Source organism: Hypomesus nipponensis, chromosome 1 (genome assembly GCF_054491055.1).
Source record: "Hypomesus nipponensis isolate SF chromosome 1, ASM5449105v1, whole genome shotgun sequence".
In the NCBI taxonomy this organism is placed as follows: domain Eukaryota; kingdom Metazoa; phylum Chordata; class Actinopteri; order Osmeriformes; family Osmeridae; genus Hypomesus; species Hypomesus nipponensis.
In genome coordinates this window covers 12,003,056-12,022,255 of record NC_140361.1, presented here as the reverse complement: position 1 = coordinate 12,022,255, position 19,200 = coordinate 12,003,056, and the positions used below count along the sequence as shown (strand labels likewise).

General features: G+C 43.7%; 3 protein-coding genes across 3 annotated transcripts; 2 read left to right on the top strand and 1 right to left on the bottom strand.

Annotated features, from left to right (window-relative positions):
* Positions 1 to 13: 13 nt before the first annotated feature.
* LOC146302581 (serine protease inhibitor Kazal-type 1-like) lies at positions 14 to 1,049 on the bottom strand. Its single transcript, XM_084692228.1, has 4 exons — positions 897 to 1,049; positions 632 to 675; positions 434 to 543; positions 14 to 316 (listed from the first exon to the last, which is right to left on the bottom strand). The coding sequence occupies exons 1-4, from the start codon at positions 940 to 942 to the stop codon at positions 271 to 273; spliced, it is 246 nt and encodes an 81-aa protein (XP_084548354.1). The 5' UTR covers positions 943 to 1,049; the 3' UTR covers positions 14 to 270.
* Positions 1,050 to 2,927: 1,878 nt separating this feature from the next.
* LOC146302580 (melatonin receptor type 1C-like) lies at positions 2,928 to 11,610 on the top strand. The gene is made up of 2 exons (XM_084692225.1): positions 2,928 to 3,178; positions 9,770 to 11,610. The coding sequence occupies exons 1-2, from the start codon at positions 2,980 to 2,982 to the stop codon at positions 10,633 to 10,635; spliced, it is 1,065 nt and encodes a 354-aa protein (XP_084548351.1). The 5' UTR covers positions 2,928 to 2,979; the 3' UTR covers positions 10,636 to 11,610.
* Positions 11,611 to 15,908: 4,298 nt separating this feature from the next.
* Positions 15,909 to 18,964, top strand: aurkb (aurora kinase B). Its single transcript, XM_084699101.1, has 9 exons — positions 15,909 to 16,095; positions 16,339 to 16,374; positions 16,621 to 16,699; positions 16,836 to 16,881; positions 17,000 to 17,188; positions 17,456 to 17,594; positions 17,832 to 17,980; positions 18,078 to 18,252; positions 18,373 to 18,964. The coding sequence occupies exons 1-9, from the start codon at positions 16,090 to 16,092 to the stop codon at positions 18,544 to 18,546; spliced, it is 993 nt and encodes a 330-aa protein (XP_084555227.1). The 5' UTR covers positions 15,909 to 16,089; the 3' UTR covers positions 18,547 to 18,964.
* The last annotated feature ends 236 nt before the right edge of the window (positions 18,965 to 19,200 follow it).

The following is a 19,200-nucleotide window of genomic DNA, read 5'->3' as shown; positions in this document are numbered from 1 at the left end:
TGAAACAGTGGAATAGAATAAAAAGGCTTTAATTGTCTTTTATTTAAAAACAAAATGAAATAGAGTAGGTCTGAACAGGAAAAGCTAAAATCACTGGGGAAAACATACGTCGAACACATGGAGACAGAGTGCAGTTTAAACTTTTCATTGCCTAAATACTACCTTGCATTAGCATAGGAATGCCACATGATTAATAGGCTTAGTTTCGAAATTAAATCCAAGATAAAAGGATTTCTCATTCCGGGAAGGATGGTCATTTTGTTCTTCAGTTCAGCATGCCTCCTTGCTCCTAATCAACACGTTAACCTTGCGCTCGCTGTGGAAATAGAAATGCCTGTAGTTACAACAAATTGTACACACACGACTTGACTTCTGATAAATTCTAAGTTTTTCCAGACACGCTACACTCAGTTCCCTCCACACAAACACCCACCTGTTGTCAAAACACAGCATGCATTCGTTGGCATAGGTGACACCGTCGGATCCACAAACTGGTTCATAGTTGCGTGGACACATGGGTAGGCTGAACTGTGCACAGTCAGCCTGCGTGCGCAAAACAGAAACAAAGATGAACGCTCCCCTGTACTAACGTAAGCTGGTTTGGTCTGTCATAAACATGTTGCTCCCTCACCTGTTCCCCTTCGCCAGGAAGGAAATTAGCTCCGTGTACTGCAACTGTTGATTGTGTTTTCAGAATAGAAGAGTCCAATCAATTGAATGCGTTTTAAGAGCGGTCTCCTTGACATGTTAAGTCTAGTCAACATGCTTCTAATGATTTAAAAACAATTAATACAGAATAACAGAGCGTGTCTAATTTGACGTTTGTGAGCTACATTTCCAAAGCAGGTAAAACACTTAAATTTCAGAACAAATGTCAAGTTCAAACGTGGTCTTACCAGCAACACAAAGCAAGGCAAGTGCAAGTCTTGGTAATGTCCTCATTTTTCCACGTCTGCTCCAAAGGTATTTACTCGACTGATAATGACGTTAACCAGGTGAGCCATATTTATATGTTTTGTGTCTCCACCCCGTAGTGACACGACGTTTAAATAATGGTTGGCCTTGGCCGTGAATGTGGGCGACAGTGACGCATTTGTGCATATTTGTCGAATCATCAAATGTTAATCTTGTATTTTTCTCAGAAGGCTAGCTTGATAAATAAATGTGTCCTTTGCATTTTAAGAACAAGGTTAGGTTGGCTAAAAATAAGAGAGCTGAAACTGACATAACAAGTGGTTGTTTGCACATATTGACCTTTAGACATGAAACCAGATGTTCCAGGTATGCCCGTGAGTGATCTGCTGTTAAAACGAATACAAACTCAATTCCCAATGTTCCTAAAGTAAATTAATGTCAAATATATAATCATAAATGTATAATAGTAGCCTATACAGTAATAAAATGGCACCATCCCTATTTCAAAACATATGGAACTGGATTTAAGTATACCCATACTTGACCCCTATTGATATATATTTAATGCATCTTCTCACTCCGTCCTCGATGCAGCCAAACAAGCAAACGAAAATGTACAGTGTTTACTTGGTGCAGTAGAGCGAATAACAGCTTTTTGAAAGGTTTTGGGAAATCCATCCTATAGGCTTCATACCAACGTTGTTGCCACACCTGACCTCATTATGTCAACGTTATGTGATGACACAATATGTTGAAAGAGGCTCTAAAAAGGCCTCCTCCCCTCACTCTTTCTCTCTTCTCCCCCTGACGATGGACATGGCACGAGCTCTCAATGTTCGGAGAACGCACATTTAGTTAGCTGAAGTGGGGAAAAAAAACACATATATTATTCAGAAGCAATGCATTTGCGTTACTGTTTTTGTCTGATAATGAACTAGATTAGAGCATGGCAACCGCATCATCTTAGGTAACAATCGACTCCGGCTCGATGATCTCTGGGGCATTTTACTGGATTTACAGGATAGGCCACAGCGCACGTATATAGTCATGTGTAAACTGTTACCTTGTATTAAAGTCTGCCTGGGAAGTCAATCTAAAAATACACAATTTCCCCTGCTTTCACGATGAGGTATATTTGCCCGGCCATGGTGGGAGATGACTGTAGGATATACCCTGGTATATTTGCCTTCTACCACAATAGTAGGCCTACAGTATCATATCTTCCAATGCCAATCAATTGATTGCTGTAAGTCTATAGCTGCATCTTTGTGCAAACTGTCAAAATTGGACACACGAGGGCGCCATTAGGTAAAGCATACACGATGAAGGAAACAGAAATTCTTTCATCAGACCCTTAAACTGGAAGTTTTACACTTTTATACGTTATCACATATCACTTCAGCAGTAGTTCCCAAATTCACTCGGATTATGATGACGGAAAAATGCTGAACACTTCCTGACAAAGAGTTGAAGTTTTGGATTTGACACTTCAGGATCATGAAAGCCAACAGACAATGATGACAAAAAGGTGAGATAGGTTACAAAATGTGGCAAATGTATTGAGTAGCCTAACTGCCTGAATGAAATACGAAAAAGCACTATATCCATGCATGCGATTGTCATACATTACGTGACGATGTTTGTCGAAGATACCTTATTCATGAACCACACCATAAAACAGACTTACTTAGTATGAGGCGAGGACATCCACTTACCGGCTCTTATCCATTACGCACAGAGATATCACGCATGCCGTTAGACTGCGCGCGCTCCACTATGGACTTGGTTGCAGGTGGAGACGTCATGGCACTCACACTGAGAAGGATGAAAACGAAGGAAAACTCGAGGATGAGTCACGACCTATTTCCTAACATGTCCTTAAAGATTTGTTATTCAATTGAGATTATTCATCATAGATCACAAATGTTACCTAGGACCCGGGGCTAGACTACTTGGAGCTCTGCTCCTAATCGAGGACACCAGCATGGTTAAAGTTGGACGCATTTGTGAAAGTCACGTATTACAAAAATATTATTTCTCGATGGATATCACACAGTGAGAGTCATGGAACTTGAGGCAAATTCAAGCGGTGTAAATTGTTTGTCTCACGATGAGAACGGAAGCTGCGCGGCGGAACAGAACTCGTCCGCCGGAGTGTCCACTGCGCTGGCCAGCGTGCTGATCTTCACCATAGTGGTTGACATCCTGGGGAATGTGCTCGTTATCCTCTCTGTGTTTCGGAACAAAAAACTAAGGAATGCAGGTGAGGTATCCACCTAACCTAGCTGTAAAGGAACTCCATGAAACCCCTGTTTTAAGTATTTTTTGTGTCACTAGTTTCAGACTTAGAAAACGTACTTGTCTTTGTTGGCTTTTCATTTAGGAGGCGAAATGTTTTTGTTTATGTTCTATTGTGTGCTTTACAGATGGTATACCTGCCCATATATAGGCCTGTGACTATAACTGGTTCATTGTAACCGAGGGACTAATTTAACTTTATTACAAATCTGTTTTTACAACAACCTTGACGGACCTTCATAACACTATCTGCCTGTATGCACTTAATTTCTTGACGGTGATAGTTCGTCTCTCTACAGAGCAGGTCTGTTTCAGGCTGACTTGCATTCCGTTGACTGATTAGTCATTAAGAGAGATGAAAGTCAACATGATCTCCGTGAGTGAGGTTCATATTGTGCTGCTATTTAAAATGAGCTTCTGCCTCAGATACAGTAATGGAGCCAACATGGCCCCTGGCAGGACTTGGCTGCACCTATATATCTCTCCATAAATAATGACCCCTATCGTCAGCCTCCATCCTTGGGTTGCCAGATAAATCACTTTTCCCTTTCTCAGGTGCAGAAATGTGCATGTGGACATGCTCAAGGTGAGGAAGTGTTTTGGTTTCGACTGTAGATCCCTTAGCAGTGTTATCTAAAAGCACAAATTCACATATTCGATACATATTCTAGCCTGCCTTTGTTCTATGATTGTATGTTTGATACATGGTGGGTCCGTTTATAAGATGGTGAAGCAGGTCATGAAGTGGTACAGTTAATTAACATTATGGATATCCAGCAGCAACATGACAACATATTGGTTTCATTAGTACAGTGCTCCAAGCAATCAAGCATTATTATTTGATGTTTTGGCCTAAATAACTGGCAGAGTTATAAAGACTCATTTGTTTATTGGAAAGTGCAAACCTCCCTCTCCACAGCCATTAAAACTTCAACCCTGTGGTAGGTTGACGAACACAGAGACAAAGAGCTGTAGTCAACACAGTGACTACAGCTCTTTGTCTCTGTGTTCGTCAACCTACCACAGGGTTGAAGTTTTAATGGCTGTGGAGAGGGAGGTTTGCAGCATAAGCCAGGAAGGCTCTGTGAAGAACACAACTTTACATCCAGGTCATCAGACATTTCTGAAGAATCTGTTTTTAATTACCAATCAGAGGCTATAGATTACATATGTCTGATGTGCCCATAAAAAATGAAGAAGAATGTGTAGCTGGTTGATGGATCTAATAAGCTTCTGTGTACAGAACAGTCAAAGTATACCCGCTGTCGTTGTTGTCAGGTCCCACTGACCGAACAAACAGCATTGTTTCTATGGCCACTACTTTTGACACAGAATATACCATTTGGATATATGTCTGACTTGAAAGAGTAAGAGGAAGGCAAAATAAACAGAAGTCAGAACATCTCCTCTTTTCTCTGTTGTAGTCCTTTGGGCAGAAGAAATGGCTGAAAGTGTCACTTCGGTTTGGTGCTCAGTAATCAGCTTTTCCTTCCTCCTGCTTAAAACAACTATTTTTAGGAGTAGGGACTTGCAGTATGAAAGTTTAATTTCAAAAAGCTGCCCCAGTGGAAACCAAACAACTGGATAGATGAAGTAAAAAGTACAGTATTGTGTGATATTTGAGCTTTTCATGGCATTACTGAATAACTATTGTTTAGACCAGTTTCTGTGGCAAGAGATGGAGATGATGGGATTCAAATGTTGAATGAAATAGGTACAATATTGCTGCGGTATCCTTCAAACACTTGAAGCATGTGCACAATTACATAAACTCACGCATGCACGCACATGCAGAAGAACACACACACACATTTACACACACAAACACGCACACACATGCGCAGACTGTTGAAACACCCCATCTGCTATTTGTCCCTGTTCCCTGGGATCCCACCATTCTGTCTGCGGGTTAGCCTCTCCAGAGACAGACAACTGTAGCAGCTTTCTGCTCTGCTTCACAAAAACACTGCCATTATCTGGGCTGCTCTTATCATATCCTCGCTTCTCCATCTCCCTTCTCCTTGTCACTCCTCCAGCTCTTCTCTTCCTCCATTTTTACTCTCCTCTCCCTCTGTCTCTTTCCTTAAATCTCCTATCCTATCTCTCTCCTCTCGTCTCATCTCTCGTCAGGTGTCCCCCTCCATCTCTCTCTCTGGGTTTTAGTGTTGTTCTGTCCCATCCACTGGGCAGGTACTGATGTGTGTCTCCTTCTGGTTGCACAGGGAGCATGTCTGGTGTGAGTCTATGTGCATTCACTTGGAATGACGCCAACATAGAATAACCATACGCCAGCACAGGACATCCCCCTGACTGTTCTTTTTCCAACACATAAGTGTTTAATGTATCACAGAAAACTGGAATGAAGAACAGTAAATGTTCATGATAATCTGTACAGTAAATGTGTATAAAACAGTGGATTATAATCATTCGTTTTTTGTTTGCGTGCTTGTTTGTGTGTGCGTGTGTGTGATTGGGAGCATGTCTGTCTATGACTGTTAGTGTGTGTGTTGGTTGGGAGGGGATGGTGACTAACGAGATGAGATCCTGGAGGTCTGCATCAGCTGGAGAGCTGTCTAGTGAGAAATGTACACTTCCTTCCTGTGCTCCAGAGGGTAGTATGAAGAGAGTGCCTTCAATCTCCTCAGACTTCAAAATGAAGCCTCAAAATCATCAACTATTACTAATAGATATCTCCAAACTGACAGAAATTACCAAATTATCAAAGAGCAATGATTGCATTTCATGGATCAAATCCTCTGTGGTCTGTACTAAATATTTTGGGGAGTGAATGAAGTCTGAATCTTATTGACCAGTAGGCAATTAGAATGATAAATTATGGTATGTAGGTGGCTGCAGGGGCCTTTTGAAACTGTGTAGTGACACTCTTCAGGCTTCAGTAAATCTTTCCATCAGACACATCAGTATGTTTGACGCAAACACATAGATCTATTTATGGATCCATATATATGTCTGCCTGTCTGTCTGTCTCTCTTTCTCTCACTCTCTCTCTCTCTGCACGTCTCTCTCTCTCAGGGAGTGACGAGATATGTTCCAAAGGAAGATCAAGAGTATGAATAAAAACTAAAGGTTCCTTACGAAGCTGCAGATTTAGGGTTAAATTACTTATACGTTATGGTGGACTTCGGCATTCACATTTTCCAAACTTGTTACTTTGATTTTAACTAAACTTTCTTTGCCAAAGCTCAAAGTGACAGGTCTGAAGACTAAGAGGATAGGTGATGCCGGAGGTCTCATTGGTCTGTAAGCTTGGATGATGATAATGAAGATGATGTTTTTGGCTGGCTCTAGGCAAGCTGTCATTACCAAAAGGCAGTAGATGTCAGCTTGAATGTCCAGTTTCTTCAAAATTCTCTGGCCCTTTGATCATGAGTTCATGGCATAGTCACTACCAATTCATCAGACCCAATTCTCTCGCCAGGAAGTTATGTGTGCTGTATTTTGGATAATGTGCATGATTAAGTCCAAAGTCATCTTTTTTGTAATAAATAAAATAACAATCATGTTGTGAAAAAGAAAAAAAAATCCTTTTGATTCTTGCACTGCCCACAGCGCTTGTAAATAGTCTTGGTTACACACATAAATATAGACTTAAGAATCAAAGGCCCAGTATATGGGCAGATAATCTTTGCTGATCAGATTTCTTTGGTGGTCCTTTGAAGGCAGGAGAACACACAGCTGGTCTGACAGAGGGACAAATGCCCCCAGGAGCAGGAACTGACATGGGCATACAGACACGTGAATCCCAGGAAGTCACAGGCTTGTCTCCAGGACTGTTCGTCTACATACTGTAGATACATTCATACAAACATGTTCCAGCATTCCTCCTTCTTCTGACGTCCTGCAGCTTCCACTCTGTTCTACCAGTGTCTAAGTATGGCTTTGAACGCATGGAGACACATGACTGGCTCTTCAAACAGAGCCAGGTGTTTATTTTTCTGTCTGAATAAGTTATGTTTTTACACTTTTATCCATTTAGCAGACACTTTTGTCCAAATCTACATGCAAATAGTGCAGTTAGTAAGTACAGTTGTCCACATGAAACTGTATGCTTTATTCATATTTACCGTGTCTAGAGTGCTTAAATGGCCCAGCCACCTTTCAGAGTTCTCCTTTCCTGCCCCTGCTGATGGCAGGGTTGACTCCTCTTACTGTGAAGAAAGTACTGTAGAGTTTTGCTGTTCCGCCAAACGATTTAATGCGCTTTTATGTTTTGTTATACACTGTGCCTGAGTGTGTGGATGTGTGTGTGAGAGAGAGGGAGCAGTGGATTTCTCCCGTTTGTGCTTTGTATACTGGGCTAAGACGAAAGAGAGGATCATTTGTTGGTTAGGCCGCTTCACATGGATGCCAGTTGTACAAGGGCTTGTGACCAGATAATTACTGGCCCACTGGCGTCTGAGAGCCCGGTCTGTTGCTAGTATCAACCCTGACACCCATTACCCAATCCAGCACCCGGCTCTGGCCAGTGTTCCATCCCATTCACACACTCTGATAATAATAGCCTGCAAAGATGTCAGCAGTCAGGCCTGTGACCCCGTTTTTCAAGTCCAAAAATCCCTGTTAAATCTTTATATGGTGCGCAGGCCCTGCCTCAAACCAACAACTCTGCCGGAGCCGTGAGCCCTGCTCAGAGTGCAAACTGTTACTCACGCTGTCTAATTAAACAGGGACCTCCTCTACGTCTAGTGTGCTACTCTGTGTGTTTATGTCTGCCAACATTCTAGCCTGGCAGCTCTCACAGATGGGCTCCATGTCATCGTAGCACTTACCTCATCCTCCCAGTGACAGAGCGAATGGAGCAGAGCAGCAGAGGACAGCAGCAGGGGCCGTGCCTCTGGCATGCCCGTCCATGAACACAGACCGCCATGTATCAGTCTGAAATCAAACCTCGGCACAATGAGAAACGCACGCAGCGCTGTGAATACCATGCCAGCTTCACAAATGTGAGCTGACATTTCTGAGCTGACTGGCTAAGATCAGACACCAGCGGCGTGCAGCATTCTCAGCAGGTTTCAGAGGAGCAGGGCTGTCGGTGGTGCTGAGAGATCATGTTTTCTATTTGTTGTCTCTCCTCAGTCTCTTGTTAATGTCAATTGTTACAGCCTGGTTAATCCGTGTTGCAGAGTTTCCTAACAATAGGCTTGGAATCGTCTCTACCCAGACAGCTTTTGCAATGGATAAAATTAGAACTGAGCATATTAAAGTGAGTAGAATCTATGTTGAGGCCAATTTCTTAGGATTTATTTTCTTCATATACAATACAGTAGCAGCTATCACCTTCCTATGGAAAGCTTTTAGTTTTCAAAGGAGTCCATCCTAAAAACTAAAGTCAAACATAACTGATAATTCATGAATTTGCAAGTCAAAACACCTTGGTAAAGGCATTTTCTCAGACATTGTCCGGCGACATGTTTCTGAATGGCAGTGATTCAAAAACACATAAACAATTGATAACCGATATGAACCATCTCAGGACACAGTGTGTTATCTGCCATTAAGTATAATTCAAAATGCTGTGGGGGAATGTATAACTAGTCAGAATTGTTTTTATGTATTTCCCCTTTAAGACATCTGTTGTCAGTTTGTTGGACACGTGTAGTCTAAATGAGCATTTGTTAGTGAACAGCATGACTGTGTGTTGTTCCCCGTAGAGAAAGGTTTACGGAAGGGCATCGGCAGAGTATGTCAACACCTTCCAGTTCCTATGCCAGTGAATTCCTATTCATGCAGCTATTGTGTCTTTCTAAATTTCCCCTTTCTACAGGAGCGGTGTTCAACCAAACTCCTTCTGAGGTCACCCCTGATTGTGCCCACTGATGCATGATCAAATACTGTAGTAGGCCTATGAAACCTAAATGCTTTGTCTTTTTCACACGTTGCAGGGACATCCATACCCTTGGTGTAGGGAAGTAGTGATGGAGACATGTTTTGTTTTCCACAGAGGATTTGACTGACTTGCAGCTGAGCTCTACGATCCATCTTGATATCTGCCAAGGTCGTTCTGATTCATGGCTCTCCTTCCCTCCCATGGCCCCAGATGTCAGTGCACAGTCCACTATGAGGGGTGGTTTGTGCAATTCATGAAGATCCACTGTCACACTCCCATCTCAGTCCACTGGGAAGACAGGAAGTGATTTGACAGTAATCAGGGGGTTGAAACCATCCATCCATCCTGTCCTGATCTAATTCTGCCATTTTGCTTGGTCCTCCTCAAGGCAGTGTTTGAGACTTAATGAAATACAAGAAAGATGTATCCAATCGAGTCGCTGTTTCGGAAATAAAGGACATACAGTAAATCATGACCTGGGCTGGTAATAATTCTGTGTAAACTTCAAAACAGCAGGAGAACCAACCAGAGACTCTGCAGTCCAGAAGCAACCTCTTTACGTTCTGGTCCACCACTTTGCTGATCTGAAACGATAGCATGGATTGTACCTTTAAAGTTTTGGGGGGCTCCCAATAAAATACTTTAGATTGATAGGATGGATTTTAAATGGGTAAATGATGTCTAATCTGTAACTCTCTCTCTCCACAGGCAACATCTTTGTTGTGAGTCTCTCGGTGGCGGACCTGGTGGTGGCAGTGTACCCCTACCCTCTGGTCCTCACGGCCATCTTCCACAACGACTGGACCATGGGTGACCTTCACTGCCAGGCCAGTGGCTTCATCATGGGCCTCAGCGTCATCGGCTCCATCTTCAACATCACGGCCATCGCCATCAACCGCTACTGCTACATCTGCCACAGTCTTCACTACGATCGCCTGTACAGCCTCAGGAACACCTGCTGCTACCTGGGCCTCACCTGGCTGCTCACCGCCCTCGCCACCGTGCCCAACTTCTTTGTGGGCTCGCTGCAGTACGACCCACGCATCTACTCCTGCACCTTCGCCCAGACGGTGAGCACCTACTACACCATCTCTGTGGTGGTCATCCACTTCCTCATTCCCCTGCTGGTCGTGTCTTTCTGCTACATGAGGATCTGGGTCCTGGTCATCCAGGTCAAACACAGGGTGAAGCCAGAGTACAGGACCAAAGTGAAGCCGAGTGACGTTAGGAACTTCCTGACTATGTTTATGGTGTTTGTGCTGTTTGCTGTGTGCTGGGCGCCGCTGAACCTGATTGGCCTGGCTGTGGCCATCAACCCCATGAGGGTGGCGCCCAACATCCCAGAATGGCTCTTTGTCATGAGCTACTTCATGGCGTACTTCAACAGCTGCCTGAATGCTATCATATACGGACTGCTCAACCAAAACTTCCGGAAGGAATATAAGACTATTGTGTTGGCCCTGTGCGTCCCCCGTCTGCTGCTCATGGAGACCTCCCGCTGTGGGACAGAGGGGATGAAGAGCAAGCCTTCGCCCGCCGTCACCAACAATAACCTGGCTGAAATAAACGTCTGAGCTTTGTTTGAGAGGGAACTGGGTTGTCGTATCATGGCTCTGGACTTGGGAAACACACTGGCCTTGAAGCCAGGCTGTTAAGGTGCCCTACACTTACAGTTGTGTCACTTCCATTGTGCCTTTCCTTCGGATGAAGTTACAGGACGGTGTCACACTAAGTAAGGTCATGTTGCCTGAGTTAGAAACATGCTGTAAGAGACCTTGCATGAAGTCATACCTTTCTTTAATTTGTCTGTCAACCCACTGTGGCATTGTAATGTTTAGAAAAGGGAAAATATACAAAGCAAGCAAAATTATGAGAGCCAAATATACATATTATAAAAATGGGATTTTGATTAAATAAAGGTAGGAGGATACAGTATATGTGTTTGATCAGCTGTCTGCAGATCGGTCCTTGTCAGTTTTAACAATCATTGAGTCTGCTTATTTTACTACAGATAACATCAGCGAGTGTGATCCCCCATACCGCACAACAAAATGAATGACATGATCAAGAAAAACAGATTTTTTATTTTGGTCTATTTGGGCATAGCTTTCTAAAGAATTTGCTCTTTCAGACATATACGTACTATAGTGCCAAGCCCAGTTACAGAGGAATGAAGCATTTGACTAAGAATAGTCATAGTGAGTTAAGGTCTGTGTCGGAAGCACTGCATCCTGGGGGAAAAGCATCCTCATGTATCCCCATATTCAGAATGACCTTGCCAGGGTGAGCTAGACTGGCTCTTTTCAACACTACTAATCCTGTGTACCAACAGAGGAGCAGCAGCAACAGCAGTCTGTCTGTCATCTCCCTGACGTGGCACAGTGTGTGTTAGTGTGTCTTAGTGTGTGTTAGTGTGTCTTAGTGTCTGTTAGTGTCTGTTAGTTGGTGAACAAGCCTGCAGTGTCCTATTCACTCTTATGTTGCTTGTTTTAATGCACTGTGATTCTGCAACAGCCTGAGGGCTCCGTCTTACTGAGTCAAGCGTATCTCTCACAAAAATACTTTCAAAATAAATATCTATACATTTGTGGATGTGCTGACTTGAGTTTTAATTCCAGAAGATACCATTAAGATGATGAAAGCACACTTTGTGTGTTTTGGGGTTATTCAAAGTTTTGCTTTTAAATAACACTCTTACGTGATGTCTGAACTTGAACATAGTGACCGTCTTGTATTTTAATGTGATGCATCTACTGTAGCCAAAATTGTCAAAAGAAATAGCACAACTAATGAAGAAATCCTTAAAAAAAGGAAAGATTGCGGTCGGAAGGCGATGGGAAACAAAGAGAGCTAGCTTTCTCTTCCAGAGCCTGAGGTTACATACCCATCATGGTGAAGAGATATCATCTTATGACAGCACGAGTGTGCTTGGGCTCATGTCACCCTGGCTATGATGAACTCCGACAGCCTCCTCCCAGCACAGCCTATTCCTCCCAGCACAGCCTATTCCTCCCAGCACAGCCTCCTCCTCCCAACACAGCCTCCTCTACCAACACAGCCTCCTCCCAGCACAGCCTATTCCTCCCAGCACAGACTTCTCCTCCCAGCACAGACTCCTCCTCCCAGCACAGCCTCCTCTCCCAACACAGCCTCCTCCCAGCACAGACTCTGCCTCCCAGCACAGCCTCCTCCTCCCAACACAGCCTCCTCTCAGCACAGCCTCCTCCTCCCAGCACAGCTTCCTCCTCCCAGCACAGACTCCGCCTCCCAGCACAGCCTCCTCCTCCCAGCACAGACTCCGCCTCCCAGCACAGCCTCCTCCTCCCAGCACAGACTCCGCCTCCCAGCACAGCCTCCTCCTCCCAGCACAGCCTCCTCCTCCCAGCAGAGCCTCCTCCTTCCAGCACAGCCTCCTCCTCCCAGCACAGCCTCCTCCTCCCAGCAGAGCCTCCTCCTCCCAGCACAGCCTCCTCCTCCCAGCACAGCCTCCTCCTCCCAGCAGAGCCTCCTCCTTCCAGCACAGCCTCCTCCTCCCAGCACAGCCTCCTCCTCCCAGCAGAGCCTCCTCCTTCCAGCACAGCCTCCTCCCAACACAGACTTCTTCTTTCAGTACAGCATTGCAGACTTGGAGTGACCTCCCATGATAAGAAGACACTCAATGGAATGGAATAGCGTAGCTTATGAATCTATGCCTGTCAAAAGCAGTGGCCACCCAAGTCCCATTCCCAGACAACCATAACAAGACCCCTACTGTAATGCTGGGCCCATGGCGCCCAAGTCAGCAAACAGCAGACAGCAAAGTGGCTTGAAAGAGCTCAGTGCCCCATGTGATGGCTCCTGTCGTCTATGTCCTGGTAGTAGAGCCAGCAGGCAGGTGGCACAAGGTCAGCCACAGATGAACAGTCAATGTGGGTGGCTGTTCGGTGTACCATGACACAGAAACAGTGACATACTAGAGTCATCTCTCATTCTCTTTTCTTTCTCTCGCTCCCCCTCACCCCCCTCTCTCTCAGTTCCTGACTTTTGTGAAGACCTAAGCTCCCAACTGGGCCTATCAGAAAACAGTGCTTGAGTTCCTTGTAGGCTCTGTTGTTAAAAACATAAACAGTACTGAAAAAAATGACCCAAAAAATATAACATGTGTTAAATCAAACGGCCTGCAGTCAGTCCCTCCAACCTAAACAGGCGTCTCCTCCATGAACTCACTCATCCCTCCTCTTTCTGACAGCTCTCCTGACATTCCTCTTTTTATCCAGGCGCTGTGTCTTGGTGGGACATTTGTCTCCTTGTTCCAAGCAAGGACAGTGTGATCCATCCCTGCAGACTCAGATGATCCTGCCACCTGCGGGCGGTGTAACTCACACTCTCCCTCCCTGGCTTCATATGCTTCTGGGAACCTGCTTCCAGGGAATGTTTTACAACTACCACCACCCCTCCCATGCCCCATAAACACCCTCTACACTGGCTCCCTGTCTCCCCCAGGTTTGGTTTTAGTGAGCTGTTAATGAATCCCTGCATAAATTTTGGGAACTGTCAGCGGGCATATGTCAGAAGTCAATAAGAGGGAGACAGGAAAAAAGGAAAGCATTTTACTGGCCTCTATCTACAGCATGGTACAGATCAGAGCAGGGCAGGGTACAATATTACTGCTTGTCTTTTCGCTCGTCTAAGTGACCAGCTCTCGGTCCGATTACTGACATTTCTGAGTCTGACGACAACAGTTGTTTTATTCGGTCTGCTACGGTATAGACAAAAAATCACTGCATAAGCTGAGTTAGAAACACAAAACAAAAAGGGCATTTTTACAGCTCCATCTTCTCACACGCTACTGCCTTTTACAATGCATGAGGTTGAGTGTGAGTCTCTCAAAATACCACAATAGGCTGCACATGTTGTCCTAATGGACATGGGCAATGAGTTAAACTGAGCATGTGTTCCCATGCATATGATGCATGTTCCTAAATTTCCCACTGTATACTTGGTCACCATGCTAACTCCCTGGCGGAGATTTTTTACTATCGCCCTGGACCAGAGAGCCTGCAAAAGAACCATGATGAGGCTGAGGAGGAAAATGATGAGAACAATTTATGTTATATTTTTGCTATTCTAATTTTAGTCTCGTATACTGCCTGCAGGGATTATTATTTGTTATCTAGTCTCTGCTTGACATATTGTTCCCATGCTCTATGCGTGCTTCCAAAATCCTGGGAGATGCTGTTGTTACAAGAGGTGGACTCTGCTGCGCCTGCTGAGTACTGGGAATTATGATGCATCCTTTTGAGGCAAATATTTATACAGTATGATCTCTCATTTGTATTCACAGTACACTGCATACACTTAAGCTGGTTGTAACGTTTGCTCCTTTCCCGATGCAAAATCATTTTTCTCCACATTGTTCACCTCATCAGTTAGGTTAATATCAAGGTTTGTGACTGTGCTGAATAAACACTACAATACAGAAAGACTTTAACAACATAATGTAGTTCCTCAGTGCAGTGTATTCTATAATTGATGTACAAGGCTATTGTTTACTCACAGAGCGGACATAGCCTGGGGACAGACAGGAAACACCATGGAAAATGACTCTGGAGGGTCAGAAGTTAAGACTGTGGATGTACGATGTTCTGGTCATGACCCCGCATTAAAAACCCTGTGACTCCAGCGTGAATTGGTGATTAGATGTTTACTACTGTGAAGAAAATCCTGTAAAGTTTATATTTTCACCCACACATTGGACAGTGCACCAAAGTTTGAGTCATCATCTTGCTGGCTGTTCCTCGTTAACTAATCTGAGATCTCCTGAGTTCTGTCTAATAAATTGTTCTGGTAACTTTTTTATCTTGTATCTGTTTTTAGCAAATGCGTGTTTACATTGAACAATTCAAACTGTTCAAACCTTAAGGTTTGAAAATAAGCTGGTCTTAATATCAACAATGTGTGTGTGAGAACTGTCCAGAGTGTAAGACCAGCCAACAACAAAACTATTTTTCCAATATACATTTTTGGCCTTTTTTGATTTCCTTGCACAAATATAGTTAGAGAATAGACAGGAAATGCATGGGGGGGAAAGAGAGAGGGGAAGACATGCAGAAATGGCTCGAGCAGGAATTGAACCCTGGCCACTGTGTTAAGGCCTCAACCCATATGGTTAGGGCCACACAAATCTGTGGATGGTTGGTGAAGAGTGGATGAGCAGCGGATGGCTTCAGCTTCCTATCAGGTAAATGTCCCAGGTGGAGGAACCGTTTGCGTGTGGGCAGTGAGTGCTCCTTGTTACTAAAGCTGCAGAGTTCAGCAAGCTTTCTGGAAAACCTCTCCAAGTTGAAGTGGGTTGAGGTATCCCGCTGAGCGTAGGAGCAGAGTACAGAGCCAACTGGAGCAGAAAGGACCACTTCACAGTTGGAAGAACTTTACCCAGCAAAAACTAGCAGCTCCCAGTCAAGCATAATACACTTGATGGCATGTCACCACAACAGCTCTGTATGTTACATCAGCAATTAGGGAAATTAAAACAAAAATAGAATGTATGCAAATTCACTATTCAGTGATGTGTGCTTTCCTACCACTGGGTATCTTGGAGAGTTATGGAGGTTAACCATTCCTTTCCTCAAAGTTTGACGTTATTCGTGCTTCAGGAATGCAACGTGTTCTTGTATTTACAAAAATATTGTTATAAAATGCAGATGAGAACATGTGGACATACTTACCAAATGTTAATGTAAAACCATGTAACAGTAAGAGGGCCCTCTGGTGGATATTCTGGTAAAGTACATCTAGTCTATCTCTCCACCAATCGTTTATTTAGCTATTGGACCAACCAGCAACAAGCTCTATGGAAGACGTAGCCTATCACAGAAGACATACGTAGCTTTTTGAAAACTTTGGCGGTCACTGAATGTCTTATATCAAGTAAATATCAGCTGGCACTACGAGTAAGCTAAGCGCCTGGTTGCTACTACGTGTTTTAGCGGTTGGCGTCGTGTTTTAAATAGTATTTTACACTTGACGTTGGTCTTTATTGAAATAAGATGCAGGTACGTATTTCGCTTTAACGGCTAAGGTGTGTGTTGTTGCTTGCTAGCTAGCTAGTTAACAATGTCTCGTTAGCTCACACCAGAAGAGATAGCTCTAGTCTAGAGCTAGCGCATAGCTTTGGCTAGAAAGCTAGCCTTGCTACCGTACTGTACTATAATTGTTGTAAACGGAATTGATGGAAAATACTGCTGTCGTATCGGATTCAGTTTAACTTGCTCCTTAACACGTTTGGTCTTTTTCAGAACAAGGAGAACACAGATCCCAAAGTTATTAGACCAGTAAGTCAACCTAAAGTCTATTTTTCCATTCGCCGCCAAGGCTACAAGCTACACAGCAAGCAGAAGTGCTACACTGATGTGTGATCATACTAAAACAATGAATTTTAATTTAAGAATGCCGTTAAAGGGCTGAATCACATGCCAGATCTAACATACAACCTAATATATATTTGTCAACCAAACTTGCAGAATTTTTCATGTGTATGCCATTGTTATACTTCCATTCTGATGCATCCATTTTTGCAGACCACTACAATGTTAAGTGCGGGTCCACAGCGAATTCAGGTTAACCGTCCAGAGGCTTCAGATAAAAATGCCATCACAGGTCAGAATCCTATCAGAATTAATGCAAAATGGTGCTAAGTTTGTAGTATGTTATACGTAATTACTGACTGTAGTAAAGATAACAATGATGGTACCAAGTACTGTTGAAATGCGAAACATTGTGTCCACACTTGCAGGACCTGGGAGGGAACCTGTCAACTCTTCCTCTAGCTCACCCCCAAAGTAAGAAAGCTGTCACACATTAACAGAATGTCATGATATGATAGTGTTACAATGAGATCCCTCCCTTAACATGTACAGTGCTTTGGGTCGTAGTCATGTGTGCTCTGTCTATTTTCAGGAAATTCACCATAGAGGACTTTGATATTGGACGGCCCCTAGGGAAGGGCAAATTTGGCAATGTGTATCTTGCAAGGGAGAAAAAGTTGAAGGTCATTGTGGCATTGAAGGTGCTGTTCAAATCTCAGATGGAAAAAGAAGGCGTGGAACACCAACTTCGGAGAGAAATTGAGATTCAGTCTCATCTTAGGTCAGTGTCTAATTGTAGTTTGCCCTTTTTAATACTGACACAAGCTAATATGTGTCACAAAACAAAATCCATTGACTCATATATAGGATGATGGATGAGAAGTTATACTTGGAACCAAATTTAGATACATAATGTACTGTATGCACAATAAACCAGTTTTATTCATGTATTGGTGTATAAATATCAGCCAGCTTTTGTTAATGCTCCTATTTTATGAATTTAGCCTTGATTTAAATCATTCTCTCCATAACTCCATCTTTCCTCCAGACACCCCAACATCTTGCGCTTCTATAACTACTTCCATGACCGCAAGCGGGTCTTCCTTATCTTAGAGTACGCTCCACGAGGCGAGATGTACAAAGAGCTGCAGCGATGCGGTCGCTTTGATGACCAGCGCACAGCCACGGTAGGAGGGAGGAGGGGGCTTGATGCTTTTCTGGAGGTAGACAATCAACACTGGTGTTCTAAAATAATCTTCCTGCTGTCAGCCCTTAAAACTATCTTAATGTGGCCATGAGATGGTGTGCAACCATGTGCTTCATTAAACATAAGATCGATTTTTAAATGTTTTATATGAGATACAAAGCTGATATGAGTATCATAGTTTGATCTAACCCTGGATGTTTAATGGTCTTTTTATTAGTACATGGAGGAGTTGGCCGATGCATTGCAGTACTGCCACGAAAGGAAAGTGATCCATCGTGACATCAAGCCAGAGAACCTCTTGCTGGGTTTCCGTGGAGAGCTGAAAATTGCGGACTTTGGCTGGTCTGTCCATGCACCATCTCTGAGGTGAGGGAACAGTTACTCTCACACAGAGCCCTTACACATGGATTCTGGGATATTTGTAATTTTATAGACATACCCATATGTTTTTCTCGCTGTCTAGACGTAAGACAATGTGTGGAACCCTGGACTACTTGCCTCCAGAGATGATTGAGGGAAGCACCCACGATGAGAAGGTGGACCTGTGGTGCATTGGGGTACTCTGCTATGAGTGCTTGGTCGGGAACCCCCCATTTGAAACTGCCTCCCACTCTGACACTTACAAGCGTATCACCAAGGTGAGCAATGTTTTCACAATTTCAAAACCTGGCGATCAAAACGGTTTGATCGATTGTGACCGTAGGGAAGGAATTTCCCCTTTCAGGATGTGATTTCAAATGTCTCTTTCCAAATATCAGGTTGATCTGCAGTTCCCCAAAGTGGTGTGTGACGGGGCTCGGGATCTGATCTCCAAGCTCCTCCGCCACAGCCCCTCCATGCGCCTCCCCCTGCAGAATGTCATGGGACACCCCTGGGTGCGGGCCAACTCACGCCGGGTCTTGCCTCCTGTCTGCCCTTCAAACAAGCCTTGATCCTTAACAATATGGTCTGTTGGACTATCTTTGTCCTGGAGTGGGTGACTCTCACCTGCTAATCAGGACTCATGGACTTTATTTTTATTTCCATTGCCATTTAACACTGCCAGGCTCTGAAGAGATGACTTTCAGTTACTTGCTACTTGTGTACAGTTAGTTCTGTTGTCTGTATTTTATAAATGTTTAGCATGCTAGGTAGTGGTAATTGGTCATTGCAGGTCTATTTGTATTTTTATCCTATGCCATATTCACACTGATGTACAATTTCTCTCAACTGGTCATGTGCTTTCTTAAACCAAAGAACCACTGATGGCTAGTTATGAGTGAATTTAAAGGTGTCTTGTTTTGATAGAACTTTTATGGAAGAGGATGTCTGGATATGCATACTGTCTAATAAATATGTCAGTGTATACGATTTTATAAACTTTTTTCCTTTGGTGCAATGTATTTAATCGTTGTTGAAAACGAGTTAAGTTAGCGTGAGTTTGTTTCACGATAGCGTGGCCTTGCTGGGTGCCCTATAAAGGTCCCAGTCTCTTCGGGGCCATGATTCGAATTCTACCACTGCATTAGACATTTTATGTTGTGGATTATATCCAGGTTGATAAAATCACAATGGATTTACCAGAGCACATAATTGTTAAATTGACA